This window comes from Podarcis melisellensis (assembly GCF_964234715.1).
Source record: "Podarcis melisellensis genome assembly, chromosome: Z".
NCBI lineage: Eukaryota > Metazoa > Chordata > Lepidosauria > Squamata > Lacertidae > Podarcis > Podarcis melisellensis.
Window position 1 is genome coordinate 22,438,532 of NC_138547.1, and position 20,727 is coordinate 22,459,258.

Sequence of the window (20,727 nt, forward strand, 5' to 3'; positions counted from 1 at the left end):
TCAGTGGTTCCATATAGATATTAAACAACATGGGGCATAGAATTGAGCCCTGAGGGACACAGGAGGATACAGTGGTCTAACATGTAATCCACCAGATGTTGTTGGATTCCAACTCCCATCCCCCCTGATATCTGGCCATGCTGGCTGGGGGGGGGGGATGATGGGAGCTGTAGTCCAACAACATAAGGAGGGACACAGCCTCTCTGCTCCCTGTTTTAGATCCATATTTGCCACCCACACTTAACCTTTTCAGAAGAGTGTAAGAGGTGTGAGCTCAGATGCACCAATAAAGGCAGATGTTAGATTTATTGAGTATAATGCTGTTTCACTAATTCAGCAATAGATAATAGTTCTAGTATTTGCTTTAACACAGTTCTTTTCTATGAGAGCTGCCTGACACACACAACTCCCACCTTCAGTCTTTCCCTGGCTGATCAATCAGACTCCAATGCCCCAACCTGTAATCAGCACAACACTGTTACAGGCAGGCAGAAAACATCGGCACACTGTTGCTGGCTGGGAGAGAAGATCAGGCAGAGCAAGGAACGTGCAATGCAATCCATCCTCTCCCTGCTTCTTCCTCTGTAGGTCTGCCCCTTCCTTGTACAGTGGATGCTCGGGTTGTGAAGGTGATCCATGCAGGAAGCACATTCACAACCCGCAGCGTTTGCAACCCACAGCGCCGCGTCTGTACACACGGGTTGCAATTCGGCGCTTCTGCGCATGTGCAAGCGCCGAAACCCAGAAGTAACCCGTTCCGGTACTTCCATGTTTGGCACGGTGCACAACCCGAAATCGCGCAACCCAAAGTGTCTGTAACCCAAGGTATGACTGTACTTTGATGATAGGGCCGGAAAGTTCTTGCCAGTTGTTGTTGTTGTTTTTAATCAATCTTGTTAAAAAAATTGAAAACAGGAACCTTCAGTTTAGCCACATGAACAGCTGTCTAATCTCCCCATCTGTCATTTCCGTTAATCAGAAAATTGCCATCCCCCCCACAAATCATACTGGCCCTCTGCTTTCCTAGCAACCTTAATCTTTTTCAGAAATCTGATGAAGTAATTGCTTGTGTTCTACCACCCCTCAGTAGTGGAGCTGGATAACTGCTGCTTCTTGGAAAGCGTAGGTGATGCAGAAGGCATAGAATATCCTGGGGGGTGTTGTGGTTGCTATAGCAATTTATCACCTGCCCTTTTGCCCAAGGTCCCAGGGCAGGTACTTTGGCTGATTGGATACAGCTGGGGTGTGGGTGTTGGCCAAGGTCCTGTTTTGCTATAAAAGCAAGCGCTGCCGCACTTTCCACCTTGGGAGCAGACCTACAGAAGACGGCGCGGGCTGGTTTGCACCTTTCCAGCCCCTGCCCTGGTCTGCTCTCCAAGCCAGCAAGAAGGTGCTGAGCTTTTTTTTTTCTTGCATCGGGCTCATTTATCCTGAGAGGTAAATCAGGGGTGGGGAACCTCTGGCCCTCCAGGTGTTTCTGGACTCCCAATTTCCATTGCCCCAGGCAATGTGGCCAATGGTCAGGGGATAAAGTCCAGCTACATTTGGAGGCCCACAAGGTTCCCCACCCCTGAAGTAACAGGGTCTTTGTAGAAAGTATGCTCGTACTTATAGCACATCTTAAAACCTGCAAGAATTCTCAAAGCAGAGATCGTCACTGCAGTTTTCATGGTTCCACTCTCGATGCCGCTTATAAGTAAGTAAATGTGAGATAACAGCTGTCTAAATCTTAGGGTTATGATCTTTAAGTCTCAACTGTATGCACACTTACCTGGAAGTAAGTCTCTGACTGAACTCAGTGAGACTTCCTTTTGAGTAGATTGCATAGGATTGTTAGTTCATTAACTGGTTATATTGATTACCCATTGTTAATTACTTTTAATTGTATTAATATTTAACTTGCTTTGTCTGTATTTATATTACAAATAATATTTGTCATAGTGAATTACAGCATTTTTATTTTTATTTTTTTAAAGTGTTTGTGTTATCTGTCAAACCTAGCTCTTGTGAGATGGGGGAGATTATGATCTCGCAGGCAGGAGTTTTAGGTTTCAGTTGGTGGTGGGAGTCTGTCTTTAATCTTGCACTCACTCTCTCTCCCCCCACCCCCGTATTTAAATATTTAAAATACTGGTTATAACAAATTGCAGTATAGTGTAAAGCGTTACCTGCCTTGAGATGGTAGGATAAGCATGGGAATCATCGCACCAAAGAACCAGTGCGTGACTTGTAGGAAACAAAACCCGCATTGTATGTTGGGATTGCGGGTGCGCAGGGTTGAGTTTCATCCTTTTCACGTTTCTGCCTTGCATTTCCAGTCTCGCTGCAGGATATCAACATGCGGAAAGCTTTCAAGAGCTCCACCATTCAGAACCAACAGGTGGTGTCTCGCAATTCCATCCCAAACCCTGTGATGGAGATGTACCAGCGGTGCGATAAGCCCCCACCGCTCAACATCCTTACTCCTTACAGGTAGGGCATTTGGCAAAAGAGTCTCTGTTACTAAGTCTGTACCCAATTTAAAAGAAATTGTCCCGTGATGGTTAGCTTATGCAATTTAGGTGTTCCTTCATAGCAATGTGAATGTTTTCCTTACTGATAATTTACAGTATTTTTCGCTCTATCAGATGCACCCGACCATAAGACGCACCTAGTTTTAGAGGCGGAGAACAAGAGGGAAAAAAATCTCTCCCTCTTTGCTCAGTGCCTCTCCAGCGAAGCGGCAGAAGAAACTGAGCCCCTTCCATTTCTCCTGCCACTTTGCTGAAAGGGTGCTGTGCAGAGAGGGAAAGCTGCACAGCGCCTCTCCAGCGAAGCGAAGCCAGGAGAGCAAGAGGGATCAGTGCGCTCTTGCTCTTCTGGCTTCAGTGAAAGCTGCACAGCCTGCATTTGCTCCATAGGATGCACACACATTTCCCCTTACTTTTTAGGAGGGGGAAAGTGCGTCTTATAGAGCGAAAAATACGGCATTCTCTTTGAGGTGTTTTTTTTTAATCAAGTGGTGTATAAATTTTATGAAATAAAAATGAAAATAGTTCTCTCTCTCTCTACCTCTACCTCCCCCCCTCAACCCCCCCCACTTGCTCTTTCTAGAGATGACAAGAAAGACGGTTTGAAGTTTTATACGGACCCTTCATATTTCTTCAATTTGTGGAAAGAGAAGATGCTGCAGGCAACAGAGGACAAGAGGAAAGAGAAACGCAGGCAGAAGGTACATTTTTGTGAAGGGGGAATATATAGGAGTTGGGATTCAGGTAATCTCTATAGAGCACGTAAGCAGATAATCTGCCTGTCTAGAGATGATTGAAAGAGGAGAATTCTCACACCCCACCGGAGATTAAATGCTAAATAAATGGTTGATTACAAAAAGTTTTAATTGGGTTTTGATTAAATATGCAATTCATTGTTACTGCTTTGAATTTTATTGTGTTATTATCTTTCTTAGTGGATGGTGAATAATGCTTTTTGTAGGGTAGGGTAGGGGGCACTGGGCATGAGTGTACAGAATCAAGGGGGCAGTCACCCCACTGTTATAGAATAACCTAGGCAACCTCAGAATACATGTGCGTGACCACATTTTTGAATCACCCCCTCATTATGAAAAAACAAACAAAGCACAGATCTCAGTAAATAAGGAGTGTGTTGAGCTGAAAGCATTCTCACCTTTCGTTGTGCTGGGGTTTGTTTTTTTCTTGTAAGGAATTATTTACATATGGGAAACTCAAATATGCACACACGTGCGCACACACACACACACACACACACTCACACACACATTAAAAAGAAACCCTCAGACTCTGCTGCCTGAAGGTGGTATATTCTGTTTTTACCCCTTGGGGATTCTGTTCCATTGTGGAGGCCAGCCAAGCCTTACAATTCACATCAGTAGCAGAAAGGTGGTTGACACAGCAGATACTTTACTCTGTTTCTCTGCAGGAGCAGCGGCTGGTTGAAGACTCCACCAGGGAAGTGAAGAAAGTGCGAAAGGCTCGCAACCGGCGGCTGGAATGGAACATGATGGCATACGATAAGGAATTCCGGCCCGATAACAGGTTCTCACCATCCCCATATCACATGGCCTCATCGGAAGGATCACTGTCCCCAGATAATAGGCAGGTTTTATGTATTACACGCTTCGCTCGATCTTTTTTCTTTCTTTTGCTGTTTTTGGGCTTGATTATTGTTTGACTTATTATTATTTTTCTGGATGCTTTTATTGCTCACAACAGCAAGGGTTCTGATCTGACTAGCTGGAGGTTCAGGGAAATGAGGCCTTTTGACAAACTCTCCCCCTGCCCCAAATAAAAAAAACCCAATGTTTGTTGCTCTGGGGCTGCTAAATCATTGCATGGGCTTTGCTGCTGCATTCACATGATGCTGAGATGAGAAGTCAGTGTGCTGTTTGGAGCACAAGTTAGGAGTACTTAAAACCCTATAGAAGGCTAATCTCTTAAACTGTGGTGCTAACTTCCTAATCCATGCCTGCTCCATCCTTGCTGCATGTGTGTGTTCCTTTTAGAGTGTGTGTGCGTGTGTGTGTGTGTGCATGTGTAAATGTGTATGTGTGCGTGCACACACACACACACACACACACACACACCCCATGCCTTGATCCCAGCAGCTGATAGATGTCATCTTAATTTTCCCTTCAGTTTGGCTCCTTCCATCCACCCACCCCATTCAGGAGTACAACCTTTTGGTGTTTTTGTGTGTGACAGATCTTATGCGTCAGATGCAGCTGATCACTCATACCCGGCCAGCCCTAACCATCCTGCCCAGCAGATATTAGCTCCAGCCTCACACCTGTCAGCAGACAACAAAGAGGTCATCCTGGTGGCTAACCAGGCCCAGGAACATGTCTACAGGCCCTCAGCAGCAGGAAGCCGGCAGAACAGTCTCAACCGGGTCCAACAGCCCCATGTACCGCAGCCGTCAGAGACTATGCTAAATGGACCGAGGCCTCAGATAGTCAAGGATTATGGGTATGGATTCCTGCCTGCTTTCCTTCCCCTGTTAGGTGTGGCTTTCTGCTTTCAGAAAGAGAGTTTGGCACTTTCTAAAGCTACCAGGGTATTGATAGTGTAGGAAACTTGTGTAGGAAAGGTGTTGAGAAGCAGAATGCAGTCAGATCCATGGATAGCCAAGGAGCTGGGAAACTTGACCCCAACCCCTTTCTTTGCCATTGATTTATTTTTTATTTTTGGTATGGCCAAGCTCAAGTTTCCACCCTTTGGTTTCCACATTGGAAAGCAGCTGGTCCAGAGATCAGATGATTACAAGGAATACAGCTGTATTCGTCAATCCTGGGAAACATGAGGAAAATATAAATATTCCTCTTTAACTACATTTGTTGGAAGATCATATGGGTTTTCCCCATGGAGGGCAGACTTGCATTCTGTAAAACCAGCTGGCAACAATATGGTTGCACAGAGGCTGCTCATTGGTACAGTAATGTGAGTGACAATCTAAATCCTACCAGCACTCCCAAGAGAGAACTTGATTGTATATTCATCACTGTTCATCCCTTCATGTAAATGCCAGCCAGCATCCATTCTGCCCAGCCTGAGAAAGTGCTGGCATCTGAAACAGCACTGAATGCTGCTGGCTTTCTCTGGTGGCCACAAGGGCAGGCTGACTTCACTCCGTTAGGCTCAGCAAGAATCCCCTATCATTTCCCTGCATCCTTTACTCACCTAGCTCCTTTCCCCTTGATTAAGTTCTGTCCCAGTTGTTCCTAGTCTTTGTCATTACTCAGTAAATGAATGCTGAAAATTGAGCTTAAGACCCAAATTCTGCCATTCCCATGCTGCTCTTGACCCCTTTTTGCATGGGCAGAATTTACTCCCTCATTGTTAAGTAAGTTGGCATGTAAATTCTTGCAAATTATTTTTTTTCCTCCTTTGGAAGAGGAGGCATCCCCATTGGAAAAATCAAACCATGTGCAAGTCCTTGTAGGATCAATGGCTAAGGGCTGATATGTAATGAGCTTCAAAAGCCAGGCTTGAAAAGAGACCAAGGGGGCTGCATAGAAAATACAGAAATGCAATAGGCTGATAACTATAGTTGGATGATCTGTAAAATGTGAAATAGCACTTCTAGACAAAGGGCTTATCCATACTTAGCTTTTGCCCTGCACTTTATAGCAACAGGTCCTTGCTTCAAAGCTCCATGTCCAAGTGTCCTTTTCCTCTCGGGACTTTCCCCTGCAAAAACCTGTTCTTTAAAGCTGAAGTGCAACAATTCAGGTTTTCCGTGGATTGCTATTTGCTCTGATTCACTGGTAAAGAGTGGGTTTTTGCAGGAAATCTCTGGGGGCAGGGAAGTGGGGAGTGCTCAGATATGGAGCTTTAAAGTGCAGTCCGTGCCTGGAAAATGTGGAGGAAAGTTAACTGTGAATGAGCCCTATGTGTGCAAAGAACGGACTGTCTTTTTCAGGACTGTGGACAGCAGACAGCAAGAGAACAGTTACTTTTCCTATGAGATTTTTGTCTGGAAAGGGATTTTATTGAACTTGCCAGTCAGTTTTTCACCATGCAGATTGTTGTCCAAACAGACACAATTAGTATTAAGCATGTATGCAATCTGAGCATGAGATTTGTGTACACAGAGTAGTGAGTACATTTGGGAAGCTCATCTGAATGCTAGTTGTGAGGAATCACAGGTGGGGGAGAGTGCTGTTGCACGCAGATCCTGCTTCCTGTGAGGTCTGTGAGATCTGTGAGATCAATATGGTGGACTAAATGAACCTTTGGACTGATTCAGCAGGACTTTTCTGATGTGTGTGTGTGTGTGTCATTTTTTATTTTTTAAAATCTCCTTAGCTGCTCCTGTTAGAAGGTATAGTGGGTAATGATAACCAAAATGAAATGGTTTTATGCCATAGCTTAGTGGTGCAGCATCTGCTTAGCATGCAGAAGGTCCCTGGTTCATTCCCTGGCATTTTTGAGGGGACTGGAAGAGACCCCTGCCTGAAACCCTGGCAGTAGCACTTCTTTTTGACCCCTTCTCCAAAAATTAGAGGTTTTAGTCTAGTTTACTATGGTCCCTCAGTCTTTACTGCTTAACTGCTTGCCTAGGATAACAAAAGGTTTTTGCACATCTTGGTGGGTCATGAGTTGGGCAAGCTCAGCACAGGAGTTTGTTAGCAACTGGACTTTCTTGCACTAGTACTGGTTGCTATTCTGTATCTGGGTGCCTGCCATGTCTGAGTACTGTGAAAATTCCCATGTATGTGGGACTGTATCTGCTCTAGTTCGCTTACTTCGAGGGAGGAGCTGCCTTTAACCATAGCTCTAGCTCCAAAGTTGTGCAGCAGTTAAGAAGGGCTAAACTTAAAATAGCCTAATTCTGTGACTTGAGCTGCTCATCTGTTTTTGTATCCATTTTATTATAGATGCAATAAAATATCCATAAAGAAATAATTACAAACAATTACAGCAGGTTGAAAACAACATAAGGTTGAGCAGTATCATTAAACTTGCTGTTCCTAAACATTACAAAAAAACACAAATTCTTCCAAAACCTATTAGGTTGATTTATGTGTATTATTTTATAATTAGTTAACTCAATCAACTGTTACTATAGACCAGGGTGTGTCCCCCCCCCAAAAAAAGCCCTTAACATATATTAGGAGATATAACCTCCCTCCTCCATTTTTAGCTATCATAATCTTAGCAGTTATAAGGTTGATCACTATTTTTCGATCATTTCCATAGATAACACCTTCCAGATAACAAATTAGAAATATTTTCAGTTCTAACAGTGAGCAATATTAGAAACATTAGCCTTTTGAAACAGATTTTCAAAATGTTTGTATCTGAAAGAAGTTCCAAAAGATGTCTGTAATTCACTTTACTCAATCCACATATCTAGCATTTGTCTGATGCCAACCTATATATTAAGTTTAACTTGTAGATTTTTTGTATGTGCGCCATGTTTGATTGGGCCAGAGTCTGTTTCAAATTGTCTTTTTCCCTTTCTCGTTTCAGCCCCCAGCAAGTGCCAATGGCCGAGTACTTTGTGCCACCTGCTCCCCCTCCCCCTCCCCCAGTGATACCCTCCGCTCAAACTGCCTTTGATAGCCCTATCTCTGCCCCTCCCACCATGGCGTCCAATGCAGCTGCCACTGCTGCTCACTCCTCTTATGCACCTTCCCCTCCACCGGCCCCACCTTGCCCCTACTCTGCTTCTCCCCCTCAGACTGGCCCAATGGGGCCCCCCGTTGCACCTCCGCCCCCTCCCCCTGGACCCCCAACGATTACCACCTCACCAGCTCACTTGGCCTCTCCCCCAGCCATGACGGTTGAACCACGGAAGCCTCAGTTCCCGCTGATACCAATGAGTGATGCCAGGAGCGACCTGCTTGCTGCAATTCGTAGAGGTGAGCACCGGCTTTTTCTGTATAGCAATATTCCCTCCCACAAAGAGCCCACATTTATTTATTTATTTTTGAAATTCTAAAGGGTAAAAATAAAGTGATTGGAAGCCATTAAACAATGCTCATCCAAACATCATGTACAGGCATCAGTGCTTCCAATAGTACCTTCCATGGCACCCATGAAAGGTCTCAGTAAATATCTCATCCAAATCCACCATTTGTGAGAGGCTGGCTGCTCTTCCGCCTCAGTTCCTGTTTGCATTGGCTTGACCTCTCGTTCTCCTTAAACAGGAGACTTGTAGAGTGCTTGTCTTTGTGAGTGAGCATGGTGCATGATGACTGATGTAGATGTATTTTATCCCCTTAATGGGAGCAGTGGGGCATCCAAGCCCACTCCATTTTGTGGCCATGCCTCTTTTTCTGCTGTTTTATTTGTGGTAGTCATTTTCTTTTATGCCATGCTCTATGGCAGCTATTTTTGTGGCTGGTGCCCACACCACATTTTCAGAATTCCAAAGGTGTCCAATGGCCCCAAAAGGTTAGCTGCCCCTTAATGAAAGCAGAATTAATTAGTATCAAACAAATAGTGACTGGGAAGGCCTGTTTTGGCAGGGCCTGTACAGATTGATCACTGTCCCACAATTCCATCTACTCCCACCTTTCCATGGCTAGGAGGAGAAGTGAAGTTCCATTTCCCTCTACAGTTGGGGAGGAAGCAATGCCTATTGATTGTGCTGAGCTGTGGAGGGTTCAGTGCAACTGCAGGGGAAATCTCAGTCCAACCTCTGTAGCTCCAAGCTGGAAATGGAAGCTAGAGGTGGATGTCTAGGTAATCAGGCCCTTTGGCACCAGGTGCCAAGACAAGCCCCAGATTTTCCTCCGCCTTTAGCAAGGAAAAATGGGTGGATAATGGCCACTCGAGCTTCCTAACAGCAAAACAAGCCCCATCTCCAAATTTGGAACTACAGTAGAGGTTGGTGGGGATCGCCCCTGCTGTTGTGCTGGGCTTCTCGAGGTGATCGATTCCTGCATTCCAGGGTGTTGGATTTACTAACCCTTTGGGTGCCTTCCAGCTCTTCAGATCTGTTTCTAAGCTCAGTGTAGCTGCTGGGACCCCAGTTGGGACTTGGGAAGGGAACAGGGATTGTCTTTCATGGCTTGGAGTCTCAGTGTGAAGTCAGGTCCCAGCAACATACCTGCTCAGAAGCCAGTCCTCCAAAGTATTTCTCCCTTTGCAAATGCAGGGATTCAACTCCGGAAGGTCCAAGAACAATGGGAACAAGAGGCAAAGAAAGAGCCAGTGGGCAATGACGTGGCGACAATCCTCTCCCGCAGAATCGCCGTCGAGTACAGTGAATCAGATGATGACTCGGAGCTGGACGAGAATGAATGGTCAGATTGAGAAGGGGCAGAGTTCTGCCTTGGGGAGGATTCCCCCAAGTTCTTTTTGCCACCTTTCCACAGCCAGGTGTGTGTGTGTGTGACCAGGTGCCCCTGCGGGTAAATTTCAGCTGCTGCCAGCAGCTCATGTTCAGTGAGCTTTGCTTTCATGCCATGTTGCACTGTTGAAATTTTTTTAAGGTGGCCTCTTTGTGGGCAAGTGTGCATTAGTGACTTTTGTCTTTTGGGGGGGGAAAAGCATTTGGTGGTGGTAGACATGCAGTTGACCATTTTTTTTCCTCCAGGTGTGAGAAATGGTATTTTAGGCTTTGAAAGTCCTGGAAAAGCTAAAACAACAACCACAACTCACTCCTGGTTCAGTTGTCAGTGTGGTCTATTACAGCTTAAGCTATGGTCTCAGAGAATAACATGCAGATTGAGGGAGCAGTCAAACACAAGAGACAAAGTTTTAAGCTTATTTAAGCAGATGCACTTTCTATGCTCCTGGGTATGAGTGGGAAGCCTTCTTTCTGTGTAGAGTACTGCCGTGTGGTGTCATGGGTTAGAGGAATGTGCTTTTACACGCTTGTAAAGTTTCCTCTATGGCTTAACATTTTAGAGGCAAGTTCCAGAGAAGTAGCCATGTTAGTCTATTGTGACAAAAGCAACAGAGTTCTGTGGCACTTTAAATTATCATGTCAGCTTTCAGGTGTCAAAGGTCACTTCATCACATGCATGGGAAGTCACTTAAGAAGGTACAGAGAGAACTAAAACATGTTGTTGTTGCTGGTTACAAAGTAGGGCTAAAACATAGCAGTAGGTGTATTTCACTGTGCAGACTGCCAGACAATACCAGAGCCAATCGAGTGAATATAAGTCATTATAAGAACATAAGAAGAGCCTGCTAGATCAGACCAATGGCCCATCTGGTACAGCATTCTGATCTCACACTGGCCAATCAGATGCTTATTGGAAGCCCAAAAGCAAGACTTGAGGGCAACAGCACTCTGCCCGCCTGTGATTCCCAGTATTCAGAGTCATGGTGTGGTATTAATGATATAAGCAGTTTTACTAAATATAAGGCATTGCAAAACCTAGTAAGTGCACCATGTTAGACAACAACCACTTTATTCTGTCTGTACTAAGGGACAAGAACATGTAAGTGATCATATCATGCATGTGACAAAGTGAACTCTGATCCACTAAAACACCTGTTTAGGCAACCATTCCCCTGAATACAACCTGTGATTTCATTGTTTTAACTGTTCCTTTAAAAAAAAAAAAACACCCCAACTGTGTTTATTGTTATGCTTTTTAATGGTTTAGTGCTTGGGGCTTGAGCTACAATTCTATCTGCACTTTTCTGAAAGCCGGTCCCACTGATTATAGCAGGACTTACTTCAGGGTAAACTTAAATTAGAAAGCACTGCACATGAAGAGTAACTGAAGTTGAATTTATGGCCAGTTCCTTCTTAAACACTGCTCCCAAGTTGTGACAAAGTGCTGTTTGCATGTGGCACCACTGTTTGGCCCTTGGCATGGTAAACAGAAACAAACAAAAATGAAAGGTCAAAATGGTAAAATAGCTTGCTTTGCATAATGTATCCACCTTTCCAAAGTCAGTTTTTCTTGGTTGAGAATCACTGCCAAGTGCCTCCATCTTTCCATTCTGAAACCAGAGGGAAATCTCAGTCTTGTCTTGGCTCTGATGCTCGTAACTTCTGTTCCAATCATTGCTCAAACATCCGTCTCAATACTTCCCCTTCAGCTTGGGGTTGCAGACAAAGGGCTCTCCCCTCCCCAAATCTCAGCTGCAGAGGAGGTTGGGGCCCCTCTTCTCACCCTTGCCAAAGAGTAGCGGAGCAATCACCGTGGAATTGGTGGTAGATAGAATTGCAGACCCCCCCTCTGTGATATCAGGATAAAAAATGTGGGGGAAATAAGGTGGTGGGCCAGTCAGGTATGGTGTTGGTTGTGTTTGTAAGCTGTTTGGGATTGTTAGCCGTTTTAGAGATAAATAGGTAATAATAGAAAATTTCCGTAGAATGGTTGGGGCAGTGGGGTTGGGAAGTTACCACTACAGTGTTCAAAGGTTAGCCCTGTGCATTATGTGTCTAGCAGACAACTGGGTGCACTTTAGGGATGATACCTTATATAACAACATCATAATAAGCTAAGCATTCCCTGTGATTGGTTATTGTTGTACTGTATTAGTATAGTGGCTTTGATATGAAGCATCTATTAAAAGGGTTAGGTTCATTTCTTCTCTCTCTCACCTATATTATTCTAGAAGAATATATGTTAGCATTTATTTTCAAAGAATATATCTGCATAGTGAAGAGATGTATTTGTTAAGCTTTTATTTTGTGTTGATTAGTTAACGTAGTTGCTAGGTCCTAGGGGCTCTGATTTGGGCAGAGGTGTTGAACAGCTTCCTCTTAAAGACTGATCAGATAGGCAGAGTTTTGAATCAGAATTCAAAGGCTGCATTTAAAGGCTTGACTTGCTCATACATGTGACAAGAACAGGAAAGGTTGCGTGGAATATTTTGTTCCCCCGTTCATTATAACATCTGAGGGTGACAGGAGGCAGAGAGGACAGATTTCTCTCTCAGCAGAAGGTTGAGCCTGGTCCAGGAAAATCCATATTATAAGTATTGGGACTAAATTAGGATATACATGTGGTAAAACGATATGGCGGGTAAACTGGTCCCACGTTGTTCAGGGCTCTATATACTAATAGTAACACCTTAAACTAGGCCCCATTAGCAAATTGGCAACCAGAGCAGGTTTGTGAACACAGGTGCTGTCTGTTAGCAAGGTCTCACTCCTGTCAACAATCTTGCTGTAGCATTCTGCACTACCTGCAGCTTCTGGGATCAAGCTGCCAAACTGAACAGTTGATTCCTTGCAAGTGCAGAACTCCCTTGACATTCTTTTTTTCTTAGTCCAAGTTCTGAACTATGATGCCACTGAGAGACAAAGTGAACAGCTTTGCCATCACTGTACTCTGCTTGCCTCTTACCTTGTTTTTCAGTGGTGGCCAAAGCCCATTGAGACTGATAGGATGGAAGGCAGGGAGGCCAACAGTAGGTGGAGCTAGAGCTCATGTCAGGCCCAGATTACTAATTCTCTTTCTGTCCCCACCTCCCTCCCTGCTGAGCTGTAAGTAAGCAGGGATGCAGGCTGGAAGCACACTGAGGTTGGTGGTGCTCGGCCCCATTCATCCTAACGGACCAGCCTGCACTGATGTTTCTTCTGGCTTATGAGCTTCTACCAACTAGCATGAGATTCTGTGCACTTGTTCATAGAGAGGACAAAATCAAGTAAAACTAAATAGTCTTTCTCACTCTGCCTTTGTCACCCAACAGGACCAGGCATCCATCTCTGCAAGGTTGGAAGCAATGATTAATTTGTATACTGAAATTTTAGACTGTAATTTGCCCCCACCCAGGTCTTTGTGGTAAGAGGGGAAAAAATAACCAATTGATGGCATCTGGCTATCACAGAATTCAAGCTTCTTGTGGCAGGATTTATGTGTCGCACTTATTTGTCTCTTTTTGGGTTAGGCATCAATTAATGCAGCATTATATATAGCAAACTATACTGGGAACGGTACTACTGAATTAAGCTTCACAGTTTAGAGCAGCTGCTGAAGAATACAATCTGTAAAAAAGGCTTCCTTCTCATTCTGTTTGGGTGCCTCTGCCAAAAGTTAAGCCAGGCAGGGTTATGCAACCCCCAGCATTCAAAAATTCCTAAAAAAGATAATAAGGCCCATTTAATATTTAAACTGCTCCATCTCAATTGGCAGTCCCTCTTTAATTTATCAATTTATTCATTTCACAAAATTTATACATCACTTGGTTGTTTTTCTTTTTTAAAAACAAACAATGGCATTATTGGTTAAAAACAACTATTTAAACATTCAGAAATAATTAAATTAATTAATAATTAAATAAGCAACATGCTAAAAACCAAATTAAAACACGTGCCGGCATTCTTACCTGTCTGAATAGGCTGGCCTATTCATCATCAGGAATGCAAATTTATAGGACGTAACTTTGCTGTTAGCTTCATGATGGCAATAATTAATATTCATCTGGCCCCTCCCTGGAGTTCTGTTGCATGCCCCTGAGCATGGCAGGAGTGGCAGCTGCCATCCCCATCACACAGCTCTGTGTGATTGAGTTGCTCACTGATTATACAGGCATTAAGTAAGTAACTAAAAAATAAAGAAAGAAATAAGGTGGGTGAGTAGGAAGAACTGTATTTAGATTCAGGCATCATCAAACAAGAGATTCTTCTTGTCTTCATCCTCACATTGTGAAACGAATTTGAAAGTTCACTTTGGGATTGCATATAACCCTGTTTGAATTTCTAAGTAACCAAAGCAGAGTGATTACAACAACCCCAGACATTTTGATACCTGATTGTGTGTGTGTGTGTGTCTTTCTCTCTCTCTCTCTCTCTCTCTCTCTCTCTCTCTCTCTCTCTCTCTCTCTCCCCCCCCCCTTCCTCTCCCTCCCCACTCCACAATTCCCTGTTCAGAAGCTGAGTGAATTCACAGTTGAATCTTGCTTCAACACTGGTGTTTACAATATAGTATCCTGCACCGCAGCTGAGGGCTAGAGTAGGCAAAGCAGGTGGTATGACATACACAACATGAAATTTCCAGTAAAGTAGTAAAGGAACCAATAAAGTAGTAAAGGAACTTTACAATGTGAAGATTGTAGAGGCAGACTTGGCAAACTCTTCTGTGAACTGTCATCGCATGTAATCTAATGCATTTGGAAGCATAAAGTGGTTCCAGTCAGGTGTACATTTGCCCAATTGAGAAGGTTATGGTATCTTCCTGGGCAATGCTGCTTACAGATGCAACTCCATAGGCAGGCTGTTTTATGGCCATAGGGTGGTTCAGAATGGCTTCCTTTTATTTTCTGCTTGTTTTCATATCTAAAAAGCACCCTTTGGCTTTTGCACTATATAGGAATTGTTGCAATAATGTATTGTGTTTGTTGCAGTAATATATTCTGTATGTATGTGTGTGTATATAGGATGTTAGGCTGATTTCAATGGTACTATTTTGCCCCTTGCTTTCGCCATCATCACCATCATTTGGCATTTAACATTATGGTGATGTCTCGTGTGATTGTCAGCACTTTGTTCATTCCATTCCATGCACGCATACCCTACCCATTTAGTTTAGAAGGCTCTTAGGCACAATTACCAAAACAGTATTAAAGTGGACCCTCAAGGTCTGAAAAGACATGATAATGTGAGAAAAGATAAACTCGAACTCTTGAGCTCAAGAACAAATTCATGGAGTTACAGTTCTTATGAGGCAGCTATGTAGTTTGGTTTGCGCAGATTTTGATTGCCTGGAAATCCTCTTTCCGTTGTCTGGGTTTGTTAGTGTCAGTTCTGACTATCTTGCCCTTAATCAAGCTTCGCTATCTCTGAAACACTCTCTCCCCGCCCCTGCTACTCCCCCCCCCCCCGCATCATATCCAGGAGCAGAGCTGGTGACAGTTTCCAGTCCAAAAGGGCCAGGAGTTCCCCTGTCACACAGTTCTTCTCCCAGACAGCTGGCCTGATGGCAGTCAAGATCCTAAGGATGATGTCATACTGCTACATCTGGCTTGATGATGTCATGGGCAGATGTGAATAAAATCGTGTAGTTGCCTCAGCCAGTCAGCACCCACCCGTACCTTAAGATCTCCCCCAGAGGCAGAATTCTTGCCCTCATTATTCCACCATTTGGTGTTTGGTGACACAGGAGAAGGGCTTTTTACTTCTGCCACCAAGATTGTGGGATGTCCTGGGGAACTCTGTTCTGCTTCCTTGCTCCTGATGTTTAAATAGTTGACTAAGGCACTCATCTTTCAGAGTGCCTTAGGGCGCTCTGATTGTTTTTTGGTGGGTAGCTGAGGGAGGGGATTGATTGCTTGCTTGGCTGTTCATTTACTGTTCTTTCGCTATACCGTAGTGGGCTATATGACTGTTATAATTTTTAATTGTACATTAAGTGCTTAAGCTTTCTTGTAAACCCAGCTATTATATGTGTGCTAATAATTAAAACATCAGCATAAGCTAAGTAGATGGGTGGGAGATCTACACAGAGAAGCCCACCTGCACTGAGAGTGTAGACAAAGAAAATTCTAAGCTGCCTTGCAGACATAAATAGTAGAAAGTTAGGATATAAATCTGTCAAATAAAAAGTGAGAAAGCAAGTAAAAAAACCTGCTCTTGCTTCCTGATCTGGCTCTTGTGGACATCAGGGCTTAGGATGTGGTTTTCTCTCTGTTGCTCCACTGTACTCCTCCTACCCCACTGAGGTTAAGATTCCTTTGGCCTGTGAGTAAGTAAATAAGGAGACCTCTGAGTAGCCGCAGTTGCTGGGTTGGAAGCAGCTGGAAGAACTGGGGCCAAAGCAATGCAAAGTGTTCAGCAATGCAAGTTAACCCTTTTTTGTAGTAACTAGTACAGCTCATCATAACACCCAATCTGCTATTTCGAAACAAACACTGAAATTGGAGAATATTCAATACAGCCTGACCTGAATGTGTGAGAATGCTGCTTAACAGCCATTACAGAGCTGACCCTGTTGGTGTGTGTGATAAGCTTGTGCTGGCTTAGCTGCTACCAGTTGGCCAAGTCATGTGAATTTAGCCCCCAAAGGGCAAGAGAAGGGCTCTGTCCTTAGAGAAACTTGCAGTTTGAAGCAAAGATTTCAGAACCTGCACTGCACTTTAGAAGGTGTTGTCCTCTGATTTACATGCTGTCCCCCCCCTTTTTTATGTTGGCATTTGTCTGTTTTGTGAGACAATGGAAGAATGCACCTTCTTGGGTAAAAGTCTTTGTTATCCTGTCACTGTGAATAAATGATCAGTAGTTCTGGACTAAACTCAAGGCAGAAATGATGGTACATGGTGAGAGAAACTGCTTAAAAAGGGGAGGTTGTATCTGGGATTTAATTTGCAATTGTAAAATGATGTAGTTGAGACCAAGTGGAAGACTTGAGGAGGGGGCAGAGGTAGTTAGTTATCCTGATAGGTTTCTCACTCCCAAGAGCAGGCTTGGAAAGAGCCGATGACCCACCGGATGCTGTTGGGCTACAACTCCCATCAGCCCCAGCCACTATGAACAGGGATGATGGAAGATGTAGCCAAGCAACATCTGGAGAACCACAGGTTCCCCACCCCACCCCAGACCCTAAACCTTCTCCACCCTCAGCCCCATGATGAAGTTTCATGATTATAAAACAGTTCCTAAAAGGAAAGCAAATATTTAAGTCCACGAGGCAGCTTGGTTTAAATGCAGTTGTTTACAGTCACGGAGAAGGGGTGTATCTCAGTATCCCTATAATAGGAGACTGGGTTTTGGACTTCATGGGAATGCGAGATGTTGCTCCAACCATCTCTGCTCTAACCTGCTCTATTATTGTCCCTTGTATTTCTGATTTTTTTATTTTTTTATGATCTACAATATTGTGTGTGTTGACGCTGGTCTGTGACCGTATTAATAAATTCATTCATTCATCTCTGCTCTAAGTAGGGATGCTACCAAATTCACTGTCTTCCAGCTTATTGTGTTCAGTGAGTAGTCTTGCTGGCAGCTGCCGCCTTTTGGGAGATGCTGTCTCCTTGCTTTGTTGTAGAGCATGAGCCATTAATGCCATGTGCCAGTTCCTTGCTCCCTGAGCCACTGGCTGGAAGAGAGAAGTGCAAGCAATTCAGGCCAGTGTACTGATGTCCAGAATCCCTCTGGTCCCTGGGAATGGGGACTGGAGGAATTAAAAAGGTGGGGACTTGCCATGCACACAATTATACCTGCCAATATGTATGTATGTATGTATGTATGTGCGTGCTAATGGAAGCCACGATTTTTCAGCCCTTTGGAAAGAAATGGATGACCTGTGTCACTATGCCCCTGACAGCAAATAGTTTTAAAGTTCCTCTTGAGAAGGATCTGACAGTGTATCAGTGCCTTGAGAAACATGGCAACAGCAAGACTGGCACTGTGGGCTTAGCTGTGCAGTTGCTGAATCCCAGCAGGATTGGCCATGCTTTCAGAGGAAGCAAGATCTCAAAGTCCCACCAAGCCTTAAGTCATTGTTCTCCTTCACTGCATGCTCTTAGAGTGCCATGCTTGCCTCCCATTTCCCCCCTGAGCTTTCCTAAGCTTCTGTTGTGATGCTGACACACCAACATAGGTGAGTGGAGAAGATCTCTGGGTAATACACTCTGAATGTGAACACTCTATATCAAGTGTGTAACCAACATGGTTCTCTTCAGTTGCTGTGCACTCCATCAGCCCTGCTGGTCAGGGATGATGGTAATTGTAGACCACAACATCTGGAGGGTACCATTTTGGTTGTCTCTGCTGTGCATCCTAGTCAATACAGCCACACCACCTGGCGATGCCTCAGGGAAGCTCATAGGCAACAACCTTCCCCAATCTTATGTTCCTAGCAGCTGGTATCCAGAGGTATACTGCCTCTAAAAATGAAAGTTCACTCTAGCTTTCATGGCTAATTGCTGTTGAGACCTATCCTCCACTGGGTTCCTGAAGGGACACCCACCAAGCAGTGCAAGTGATCTTCAGAGTTTTGTTGCTCTCTCTTCTGCTCATATAATACTTTCTACTATTTCTTTTTCATTTTTGGAAATGAGTGTTTATACACAGACACACAGACACACACACACACGTACGTTTGATTTCTGTTCAGCAAGAGAAACATGAAGTTTGTACATGCTTCAAGGTATTGATAATTTGATTCATGTGCATTATTATAGAGCTGGCAAAGCAGCAGCACTAATGAGAAGCTTTTCACAGTCTAATGGGGTGTTCTAAACATGTGCATTTAGTCAGTAGATCAGTATATGTTTGCTACTATTATCTATCTGCCGTACAGTTTGCTGTTTGTAAAGCAAGGGTTCCCGATGTTGTGGGTTCTGCTTGTGTCAGTGCTGACAAAATCAGGACCAAAGTTTATGGTTGCAAAATGGAACTTTATTATTTTCCTGCCTGTAGAGGGGAAAAAACACAATCTGTGCAAGATACTGTGGGATGGGTGGGGGGAACTGCTAGTAATGCTTCATGGGACTTTTTATTTTTTCAAGAAATGTTGTACAACATAATCTGAAACTGTTGACACTTTATGCATGTTAGTAATAGAAATAAATAAAGCTTTTAAGACAATTTCTGTCTGTGTGGCCACTGCTTTTTCTTCTCTCTGCTCCCCCTTTTGATATTTCCATTACTTTTAAACACTGGGCAAAACCTTGTCCAGCCTTCCTCCAAACATTTTGGGCTGCAGCTTCCATCAAATCCAGCCAGCACAGTTGTTCTGGCCAGTGCTGGTGGTAGTTCAAACATCTGGAGGGAACCTGGTAGGGGGATGATTTTGTGAGCTCATGCATGAGAGCTCTGATAACTTACTAACAATTAATCACTGGTATATTACTACCCTTTTAATTCTCTCTCTCTCACACACACACACCCACACCCACACACACACACACACCAGCTGATGCTATTTACATTTATATAAATCTGCCAGTTAAAATGCAAATGTGGTCCCATTGAAATCATGAACATAGAATTTGAGATGATTAGAAAAGTACAGATTCCAGAAGCCACAAAAATCTGACCAGGATCCAGTACTTTGACAGAGTCACTTGATTTCAACAGAAGGCAGTAAGGAAGTACTTTTATGCTCCCATTGGAATCAGTAAAGGGACCCCTGACCATTAGGTCCAGTCGTGACCGACTCTGGGGTTGCGGCGCTCATCTCGCTTTATTGGCCGAGGGAGCCTGCATACAGTTTCCGGGTCATGTGGCCAGCATGACTAAGCCGCTTCTGGTGAACCAGAGCAGCGCACGGAAACACCTTTTACCTTCCCGCTGGAGTGGTACCTATTTATCTACTTGCACTTTGACTTGCTTTCAGACTGCTAGGTTGGCAGGAGCAGGGACCGACCAATGGGAGCTCACCCCATCACGGGGATTCAAACCACTTACCCTCTGATCAGCAAGTTCTAGGCTCTGTGCTTTAACCCACAGCACCATCCACGTCCCTATTGGAAACAGTAGGGCTTAATTATTTTTTATGTTTGGACAGATTGCACCCCAGCTCATATTGTGAGGAACTCCAGTGGCCTGCAATTCAACCCACTGTGCAAAGTGTGGCACTCTTCTGACAAAACTGGAGACATGCCACATCCTTATACCTACAAAGCTAGATGGGCCATTGGCATGATCCAGCAAGCTCTTCTTATATTCTTAACCTATAGGGCTCATTGGCAAATCAACAGATTGAAAACTAACAAATCAGTGGGCCCAGATATCATGCACCTGACAGTTTTTCATTCATAAGTGAAATTGCTAATCTAACAACCAGGGACGCGGACTTATAAAAAATATTGGGGGGGCCCGGGAAAGCTCATGAATAATAAATAAGCTCATGAATATGCAAATAAAGTGGCGCCGCCTCCTCGTGAGCGAATAGGGGAGAGCGTGCTGCGCCTATTAATCAGCTCCAAAGGAAATTGGGCGGAGCTTTTGCTCGGGAGGGAGGGCAGGAGGCATGCAGCCCGCCCCTCCCTGTGCATTTTGGGCTGGGGGAGGGGCGGCGATGGCGCTCTGCTGGAGGGGCGCCGGAGATTATTGGGGGGGCGGAGCCCCCCCAAATGAATTTTTGAGGGGGCTCGGGCCCCCTCAAGCCCCATGGAGTCGGCGCCTATGCTAACAACAACAAGGTAACCTATCATTGGCCTGGGATTACCATCCTTCTGCTCCCACCCCATATCAAATGCTACTGACTTCAAGTTTATAAATTACTGCTGTTCCAGAGTCCTGTCTTTTTGCCGTGTGCTCTGTTGTGGCCAAGCCATGGGGCCTAGGGTTTGAGTCTCACTTGTCACCAAGCCCATGGCCTAAAATGACTAAAAAGCCCTGGGGCCATGG

At 44.4% G+C, this 20,727-nt stretch overlaps 1 protein-coding gene and 1 long non-coding RNA gene across 5 annotated transcripts in view; one reads left to right on the top strand and one right to left on the bottom strand.

Annotated features, from left to right (window-relative positions):
- Nucleotides 1-10,004, top strand: part of LOC309362262 (actin-binding protein WASF3-like) — a 66,608-nt gene extending 56,604 nt beyond the window's left edge. For 2 of the 4 annotated variants that reach the window (XM_081897875.1, XM_081897877.1), the window contains 6 exons: nucleotides 2,319-2,472; nucleotides 3,094-3,211; nucleotides 3,937-4,112; nucleotides 4,719-4,982; nucleotides 7,989-8,380; nucleotides 9,622-10,004. In XM_081897875.1, coding sequence (XP_081754001.1) covers nucleotides 2,319-2,472; nucleotides 3,094-3,211; nucleotides 3,937-4,112; nucleotides 4,719-4,982; nucleotides 7,989-8,380; nucleotides 9,622-9,779 — 1,262 coding nt within the window. In that variant the 3' untranslated portion in view covers nucleotides 9,780-10,004. The remainder of the gene's footprint in view (nucleotides 1-2,318; nucleotides 2,473-3,093; nucleotides 3,212-3,936; nucleotides 4,113-4,718; nucleotides 4,983-7,988; nucleotides 8,381-9,621) is intronic. The other 2 variants (XM_081897876.1, XM_081897878.1) reach the window with 2 other exon arrangements.
- A 1,028-nt stretch (nucleotides 10,005-11,032) lies between these two features.
- Nucleotides 11,033-14,445, bottom strand: LOC309362334. The gene is made up of 2 exons (XR_014164921.1): nucleotides 14,289-14,445; nucleotides 11,033-14,241 (listed from the first exon to the last, which is right to left on the bottom strand). It is a non-coding gene; the product is annotated as an uncharacterized lncRNA (long non-coding RNA).
- Between the last annotated feature and the right edge of the window lie 6,282 nt (nucleotides 14,446-20,727).